At 40.4% G+C, this 9,257-nt stretch overlaps 1 protein-coding gene across 2 annotated transcripts; it reads right to left on the reverse strand.

Annotated features, from left to right (window-relative positions):
- Nucleotides 1-221: 221 nt before the first annotated feature.
- Nucleotides 222-6,509, reverse strand: kdm8 (lysine (K)-specific demethylase 8). Of its 2 annotated transcripts, none has more exons than XM_020111857.2 (8): nucleotides 6,293-6,509; nucleotides 4,475-4,947; nucleotides 3,398-3,570; nucleotides 2,724-2,856; nucleotides 2,552-2,602; nucleotides 1,592-1,741; nucleotides 1,390-1,482; nucleotides 222-1,304 (listed from the first exon to the last, which is right to left on the reverse strand). In XM_020111857.2, the coding sequence occupies exons 2-8, from the start codon at nucleotides 4,940-4,942 to the stop codon at nucleotides 1,140-1,142; spliced, it is 1,233 nt and encodes a 410-aa protein (XP_019967416.2). In that variant the 5' UTR covers nucleotides 4,943-4,947; nucleotides 6,293-6,509; the 3' UTR covers nucleotides 222-1,139. The 2 variants fall into 2 exon arrangements, with proteins under 2 accessions (XP_019967416.2, XP_019967418.2); XM_020111859.2 differs by having other exon boundaries at nucleotides 222-1,309.
- Between the last annotated feature and the right edge of the window lie 2,748 nt (nucleotides 6,510-9,257).

Here is a 9,257-nt window from a genome sequence, read left to right on the forward strand (position 1 = left end):
CCGAGAACATAATGCCTGTCGCCGGCAAGGAAGTATAAAAATCCACATTTCTCTGGCAAAGTTTTTATGAAAACATTTGATGTCACAATTTCTGATTCTGGTCTTGCAGGGCAGCCTTATATTTCTTACAAAATATCTGGAGTTTATTTCAACCATGTTTCGCGGTTTTAAAATGTCAATTTTTAGAGTTTTAGAGCACAAATTTTCACTCATAGGCAAGATTTTTCATGTGATGTTGTTTTATTAAAATTTCCCCCAAGCCCTTCAGCTCCTTGATTTCCCTGAACAGTTCTTTATCTCACTGTGAATTTGGTTGAAAAGCAGATCAAAAGTGAACATGAGTGCTGATCTACTTTTCTTTTCTCACATCTCCTCAAACCTCATGGATGTGATGAGCAGGTTTAAGTGAAATGGACCGACAGGATTCAAGACTGGGGCTGAAATCAGAAATAAAAAAACTTGGGAGTCAGGTGTTGTGTTTTTGCTGCTCGACAACAGTTGAAATGTGTCGGGGTACTTAACAAATTAGACCATTTTAATTGAAGTCTATCTGCGCCCCGGAGGAATAATACATTTAATTTATTAAGTCTCATTTGTGACCTGCTTGATTGCCACACTGTCAGTTTAACCAGAGATCCGTGTTTATTACAACATTTTTTTGTACCTGTATCTCACTCGGTTATTAAATCTGAGGACTCGCCTCATTACCATGAATTATGGAAATCACACAACTGAGGATATTTGTAGGAATAAGGTTGAGAGCACAATTAAATAAGCCAATTTGAAAAGAGAAACATATCCTATCAAATTAGACGACAGCCTTCTGTAAATTATATGCGAGATGAAATGAGCGCAAACACTTTTAACCGCTCATTTGTTGTTTTTGTATCTCCACAGTCGGCTTTCCACACAATAGATGTTGTTGCAGTCATCAGCAGCACAATTAAACTAATCATTCTGGAGAGTGTGTTCATTGTTCATGGATCAAAGGTTTGTTTGATCAGCCGTTGTCCTCACATTTATGAGAATTAGCTTTAGTTAAAATCGCCACACTGATTTCCGTACACAGCAGCAGCAGGAAACAGCAGAATACTATTAAAAAATAATTTATATTTCTATTATCATTATGGAATCTGAATTCACGACCACCAGAAGCTGACAGAGAAGCTGAGCTCCAAGGATCGGACGTAATGCCAGTGTCGGACAGGGATGAACAGCACGTCTCCGGGCTGCAACACACATTCTAGATATGGAGCCTTGGAAAATTCCGGGAATCGGTCCATGTCTGGATTCTCCACCTCCACCTGCACTGAAAGGAGTCAGAAATTGGAAATGCTGCATATATTTGCAAGCTCAACATGTTCTATCTCTATGGACTGTCAATCCCACCTGACTGGTATTGTGAAGCAGCTGTGATTGATGAGGGTACAGCTTGTCCGTGTCCTCTGGGGAATACAGGCGAATGTATTTGCTCCCCACAACCTAATGTATATACAGAGGGAATCTCGAGTAGTAAACAGACGGCACATCACGTAACTGAACTTTGACATGGACTGGATTCATTATGCTGCGCCGCCGTCGTCATCGTCACCTGAGCCAAGAAGTTCTGTTGCGGGTCGTGGTGAAGAGGAGACACTGTACCTCCAGGCCCAAACCATGCGTTTACTGTAATATCATCTTCATCTTCCTCACCAAGACAGCAATAATCAGGGAGACGGATGTCTTCCTTCAGCTCTGGTATCTAAGGAAACATTACCCAAACGTAGTTAAATTACATCAGGGGCTCTGACTTAATATTATCTTGTTGTTTCTGAACATGCAGACATTTCCCAGAAATTGATCCATTTAAGTACGCTGCTCAATCCCACCTGACTGGGATTGTGAAGAATGAGAGTTTTATGTATCCAACAGGAGGAATTTTATTACACTAATGACTTGTAATAACTTTGGTGATTATTGCACTTAGATTTCATTTTGTGAAGCACCTTTTAGCTCTGGCTTCAAAAGGCATTAAATAAATAAAGCTATTACTGTAACTTCATCCGGCCTGAATTTCAATTTGTCACATACTTTACTGCGTAGTGTAGTGCCATTAGATATATTATTTAAAAAAAGACAAACTATACATATAATCCCAACTGAGATATGTATATAATAATAATAATAATAATAGACAATTAAATAAAGACAACTAAAACTTAAAATAACTTTAAAAAAGGAATGATTTTATTTCTGACAGAAGAGGACATAGTGTGATTCCTCCTCATTTAGCCTCATTCTAAACTATCAAACAGCCCAAAAACAGCTTTTATTTTGACAAGTTGCCCTTTTTGTAAAGTTCAACCCAGACAATGTATTGACTTCTATGGTAAAATTAGCACTAAACAGTCAATACTGTTCAAAGCAATATGGTGTGATGATAACAGCTAGTGATAAATTCTATTCTAGTTGTTAAAGTGCTGAAAAAATGAGCTGAATAACCAATTAGTAAAATGACACAATTAATAGATTATTATTTTGTTTCATTTCAAAGTAAAATATGAAAGTGTACCTGATCAAAAAGCTGGTGCTGAGCCAGATAACCCAAACCCTTCACTCCATCCTGGGTGAGTTTGATCCACAGAGAAAAAGAAATGAAAATACCCAGTTACAGATCAAACTGCAGCGTTTTACCTTCATGCTTCACAAATGCAACTGCAAGACTCTGATGAGGATGCACTTACTTTATTCAAAATATATCGATCCACGAATTCATTGACCGTAATTAGAGTTTGTGACCATTCCTCGTCCGTGTACCTGGATCCCACCTCGACGGGAACGGTCCGACACCCAGCCACAGACCTCAGGTATTCTATGCTTTTCAGGAGGAAGAAAATGAATGAGTGTACGTGAGGTGTCAGAGTGAGGGGGAGGACAATGAAGGAGAGGCAGTCATATCACAAGAGTCAGGAATAAGAGATTTAGTGAAAAAAAAGCCTGAACTCAGTGTATATTGTTCTGCATCTTCAGATAATAAATGAAACTTACACTAATCGTCTCAATGCTTCATATTAGACTGATGTAAATTGTATGTTACATGTCGTTGAGTACCAGGCTCAATCAGAATGTTCCTCTCAGCTGGATTAGTGCACTCGTCTGTCCTCACGAATGTGAATCAGTCTGATTACACAGCAGGACTGAACTGAACACAAGAAGAGTGGAGGACTAGTGATGTGTAAACTAACGCTGTGTGAAACCAAAGGTTATAACCAGAATCTATCTTAAGATCATGTGTCACAACAACAGACCTGGGGAAGTAATCTGGACAAAAAATATACAGGGCAAGCTTATAGAAATTCAAACCATGCAAATAATCTGAAACTGAACATGGAAAAAAAAAAAGAGTCAGGAGATCAACCTCCAGCGGTGTCCGTTGAGTGCAGGCCAGTGGTCGATGGTCCCTTCTAAAATCACTGGTTTGAGGGGCAGCAGGTGGTTTGTGTTGAAGCTCTCCAGCGACGGACACTTTACCCTGGGAACCGCAAGCTCTTCTCTGATCGCAGGAACATGTGGCCGCTCCAGCTTCAGTCTCTGTTAATGATGTCAAAACAAAAGAGGTTTGTCAATTCTTTCACTCAAAATGTTAGTTTCAAGAGGAAAATAACAAGATAAACAAATGACTGTTCATCTTTCTTTAAAAGGAAGATTCAATTATTTCTCTAGTGGCTGATTGGTTTGATAATCTAATGGTTTTTGTCATTTGCAAGCAAGAATGCCAACATTTTTCATGTTCCTGGTTGTCAAACGCATGGATATGCTTATTTTGTTGTGATAATAAACTCAATATACTTTTTCCCTAACTGAACCAGCAATTGAATTGATTAACCCAGAAAGATAATGAAAATAGTCGTTAGCTGCAGCATTATTCTCATGTGCAACTGGACATCGATGCTTGTTTTTTTTACCGACAATCCTGCCAGCAATGCTTGAAAGTCTCCTTCTCAGTTTCGATGGCATCTGAACAAAGTGATCTGACATCTGAGTGTTTGTCGCACTCTATCTTCAGTGACACATGATGGAGAGCGACAAGATGAAGAGCAACAAGATGGAGAGCAACAGGGGAAAAGCAATTCTACAACTTCTGAAAGGCTTATTTTGAAATGTCCTCATCTGTCACTGTTTGTTCAAACTTTGAATTACTGAGAAAAAAAAGTGGCTTTGTGATTGCACAGCTTCGAAACGGTGCGACTGAAACTTGCATGAAATCTTATGAACTAGTTTTACGATTTACAATACGGTTTTTACAATTACGATTTTTCGAACTTGAGTTACTGAAAATGTGCGTTGGTAATTTATGTTGAGCCAAAAGGAACTGAAGGAAAACGATGCTGTTGAAACATCTCAACACTTCTGAAATAGTAAACACCTTCTAATAAACTCAAGTGACAAACTCCCTCATAGAATAATGTGTCTTTTAAATAAAAACACCACTGACCTTCACCTCAGCTGGTTCATCTTCTTCTTTAGACGCCTTCCTGACCTCATCCTGCAGAATCCCAACTATAACCTGAAGAATATTATCCATGACGGCTGCACCCATTAGCAAACCCATATCACAAGTCCTGACAGCCTGCTGGATCTCGTTCTCTGACGGAGCGTCACGGCACAGAGCGGCTACTTTGAACAGGCAGCCGTACGAATACACACGTCTCCACTCTTTGTCCACGTGGCGCCACGTTCCCGTGTTGAGCTTCTCCCATGAAAAATCCAAAATGATCTGAGCACTGAGCGAGCGACTGGTGCTCGTAGAGTCGCCGTACAGCTGCTGCCTGGAGCGTTTCAACACGTCCACCACACTCGACTCCACCGTGTCACTGAACTGCAGAGGGAACTGTTCCTCATTAGGAGGCAGAGCAGCAGAGATTTTAGACCAGAGTGTAGCCATTGATGAGAAGGTCGCCATTGAAGCTGGGTGACAGAGTGGTGGACAAATTAAGATCATTTCAATGTGCACTGACTTTTAAAATACATTTTTTTAAAGGCTGTAATTTGATAACTTGTTCTGTGCTCGGCTATTAAAGGTTGCACCAATCTCACAAGTTCTATACCAACAAACAGGACAGCTGCATTTTCTTTCCTCAAAAAAATTCAAATAAAACAAAGGCAAACCTGGAGCATCTGGCCCCCACGTCCTGGAGCTCTCCATCTCAAATTTCATGGAGTCTCTCTCAAAAAAATGATTTAACGTTTCCGTGTCTGTCTGACTCTATCTACAGTGATATATGATTGAGACACACACACACACAGGACAATTGCTTCTCCCATCTATGACAGTCTCCTCCCTGCTGTGAATACACCTCATTTCCAAATTGGCACCTACAGGAAACGCAGGTGAGAGCATCCTGAGCCAGAGCTGTGAGTGTGACACATGCACAATGACGACACTCGGCTGTTAACTCCCAACTCTTCCTACGTGTTAAGGTGCTTTTTTGTTGCTGCACGTTGCCAAAATATGAGGCAGCCAAGCCAGAGCACCTGATTGATTTGAGTACATAAACACAGCCTGGTGTGAACTGAACAGAGTCAAACTGAATGGCTGCAATTTTCACATGCCTAAGAAAATCATGAGTGTGTGTGTGTGTGTGTTTGTGGGTAGCTACGACCCTGAAGTGTTTTCATTGAAGCCCAAGCAGCTGAAAGACATCGTCAATGTTTGCAATTATTTTTGCAAAGATTCATTCAGGATTTGTATGGAAGAAGTGTTCCACTAAGGAAGTCATGAATAAAGAAACATGGAATCCACTTTATGGTCTTGTTTATAACGCAGTCTCATTAAAATCTAATTTAAATACCTTTAAAAATCAAAATTCAAGTTAAATTTGAAGTCTGATTCAAATACAACACATGAATTTATAACTTGACAAATGTTGCACAGTAGATTAGTTTGGATGGGAAAATATACAAAGGAAAATATTGCAAATAAAAATATGATGACTAAAAGAGAAATAAAAACATATAATGAATGAATGTAAAAATCCAAATGTTATATGCATGGATGAAAATGAGATAATCGGGCGTCACATGTGACTAAATATAGAAATGTTGTTTTGCTGTACATTCAAGCGAAACAGAAACTTTATCTTCACTTTTAAAAACCGAGTTACCGAACAAAGTCTCAATAACCTCAGCTCGAATCTACCTGATAGTACTAACAACGATTTAAATGCGGAATAAACCAAAAATACAGATGTGAAACAAACTAATAAATAAATAACAAGAGCAGGTTCGTGTTGATTTGTCCGCTGATACTTACACTTACAGGAAGTCCAGGAAACCGAGGCATAGAAAACACAGAGAGCTAAAGATGAATTAAACTATTATCAATGATGCATTGATCTGTCATCGTGACATCCTCACAGTTTCATTAAAACACGAGGAGACGATCAGAGACTGAGACCAGCGACAAAGCTGCTGCCGCCGGTGCCACAGCAAAAACACACCGAGAGGAAACGAGGACGTGGTGGAACTCCAGTTCCCTGTTAGCGACCAGGGACTCCAGAACAAGGATTTTAAAATACACAAACTCACAGGTTTAAAAAGTGTCGAGGCAGTCTGTGTTGATTTTTATCTTTCATTTGTGTCCACACTCTGGTGCAGCAGAGGGCAGTAATCTGCTCTTGCCCTAACCTGTGAAATAAGCATATTGGCACTGAATAGCAAGTAAGTGAATATTTATTTATAAAGCACCTTTCAAAACCAAAGTTACAATGTGCACTACAAAAAAAAAAGCATCAAGATAAAATATAACACAAACAGTAGAAGAATAAAAGCTACACAGAGTCCAAGCAAAATCAAAGGACTAGACCAAATTAAAAAAATTAGGTGAAAAATAGGTGAGTTTTTAACATCCACTTAAAACCACAGAGGAACTCTGCATATTTTATAACTAAGGGAAGATGGTTCCAGAGGGCAGTGCAACATCTTATCATTGGACTGAACAGTCCCCCCCCCCCCCCCCCCCCCCCACATACACACACACACACACACTCTACAAACACCTGTTAGTCTTGAGTTGCCAGTTTCCCCACCGTGCGTACACCCTCCCACGCTCTGCTCCTACACAGTCACATCTGTCCACAACCTCTCCAGCCCCAAAAAATCAGTTTCTCTCTCCTCTCATGACTTTTCCTCTTTTATTTCATGTTATCGACCGACTGCTGTAAATCTCAGCCAGCTAGAAATAAAACACAGCTCATACACAGGAAGGCACGTTATATTCATTATATAAATCTGTTACACAAACATTTGTTTCCCCATCGTCTTTCCATCGCTCCTGCAGCTCGGATTTATTTTTATGTAAATACAGATATTCCTAGAGGACTGATTGATATGTATCTGCTCACGCGAGGCTGAAACAATAATTGGGTTTGTCTTTTTGATGTCACACGGAGATATCTGAGTTTTTCGTATTCAATTGGTTTTGCCAGGGAGGAGGGTGCCTGAGCAAACATGATAGGAATCCTTCGACAGTCAAGTCTAGAAATCTATAAACACGTGGCACTATAATCAAATGTCAAACACTCTATGAAATTCAAATAATCTCAGTGCAAACCGCAGAGCTGTCCCTGTATGTAAAGCAGATGGAAACAAGAGGGAGACGGCATGTCTTCACAGGAATCACAGGGGATTTTAAAAATGTTTCATGCATTTCTGTTCGTTCTCACTGTGTAAACAGCGGAATTCTCATGGCTCGATCTATTCTTCACTTACTCGCACGGAGGTGAGAAATTACTGTGAGGCCAGAACCGCACCGTGTTGTCCCCACCCCCCCCCTTTAAGCTTCTGCTATTGCTTTTGGAAGCAGGAACTTCAATAAAACCATGAATTAGAAATATAAATGTAAAAAAAATAAAGTGAAGAGTGGTGCAGACAAAACAGGGACCTGGCCGCAGATGGTCAAACACACTGTGTTCATTATTGCATGGGATGCTGTGGGAGAAATCCTCACACCAAGACGTGAATGCTGTGCTTGTGCACCTCGGCTTGCGCGAGCTGTGGGGGTGATCCCGGCAGGAGAGGCCTATGTATTATTCAGAAGTGTCTGGTGGTGAGACAGTGTGGGGCTACACTGAAGGTCAAAGGCCCAGCAATGTTATTCCTGCCTGTGCTGTCACCACTGACTTCATGTGCGGGGCGTCCTCCCAAATCTTCATCCGCAGGGGTCAGCGACCTCTCCCTTGTTTACTTGGAGGAGGAGGAAGATCGCTCCCTCTGTTCCTCATTAGCCGGTGTCACTCGGAAAATTTTGAAAGGTTTGATTTTGAGTGGGTTTGTCAAAATTATATTTAAAATCATTTCATGATATTGAAAGATTATTGCTAAGTTTTCTAAACACATTCAATCTTGGCTTGAGCTTTGGGGGCACTACAGGGTCTAACCATTTCCCCCGTTTCCAGTATTTGTAAGAAGCTAAGCAGTTGTAGCTTTATATTTACTGTAAGTGAGAGTGGTGTTGAATTTCTTATCCAACTATATGGGAAATAATCCTGTTTCACAAAATGATCAGCTGTTTATTTTAATGTAGGATTTTTTTCTTAACAATTTTCAACTCTGATTGCATCTCCACCAGTGACAACACTTAGTAAATCAAGTCTAATTAGCATACAAATTAATTTTACACAGGAGCTTTTGAACATGTCACCTTCTCAGTATTTTGCCCGAGAAGCTGAAGATCATGTGATTATGTTTGAAGGCTCCAGAGTTGTCACTGAATGAAACTCTCTGATGACAAAACATTTAAATGATTGAAATAAATGAATCACATGTGCTTGGTTTGTTTTTGAATCAAAACTGAATTGTTTCAAAAAGATTCAAATTTTTGAAGTTAAACAGGTTTTTTTTTTTTACGCCTCTACAAACAAGAACCTGTCTCGAATATGTTGTTTGGGAATTCAACAGTGCCTGAGTTTTTGCAGTAAACAATTAATTTGCTTTGTATTATCATAATTCCCTTTGAACCTGGGCTTGTCTCAACAGTGCCGTGACAAAAAGTCCCAGCAGCGGCGGCAGCAGCTGCTCGGCGTTTGCCAGCAGCCAAACAGGGCAGCGGGGCAGCATGGACCGTGACTGTCAGCGGCGTATTCTCTGGGGCCTGCGAGGGCTGAACTGCCGGGACACCACAGGAGGGATGTAATCACCACCATTACGCTCCAGGTGCTGCAGAAATAAAAGAAGGAAACAAGCCTCCGGTGGTGTTGTCATGGATCAGAATCCAATTA

Source organism: Paralichthys olivaceus, chromosome 5 (genome assembly GCF_024713975.1).
Source record: "Paralichthys olivaceus isolate ysfri-2021 chromosome 5, ASM2471397v2, whole genome shotgun sequence".
Classification (NCBI taxonomy): domain Eukaryota; kingdom Metazoa; phylum Chordata; class Actinopteri; order Pleuronectiformes; family Paralichthyidae; genus Paralichthys; species Paralichthys olivaceus.

What these genes read in the sequence shown, in the direction of transcription:
- kdm8 (XM_020111857.2), bottom strand. Translation starts at nt 4,942, where the DNA reads ATGGCGACCTTCTCATCAATGGCTACACTCTGGTCTAAAATCTCTGCT. An exon ending in ATGAACCAGCTGAGGTGAAG is followed by an intron (nt 3,571 to 4,474) that starts GTCAGTGGTGTT and finishes CATCATTAACAG; the next exon opens with AGACTGAAGCTGGAGCGGCC. An exon ending in TGCTTCACAATACCAGTCAG is followed by an intron (nt 1,305 to 1,389) that starts GTGGGATTGACA and finishes CTTTCAGTGCAG; the next exon opens with GTGGAGGTGGAGAATCCAGA.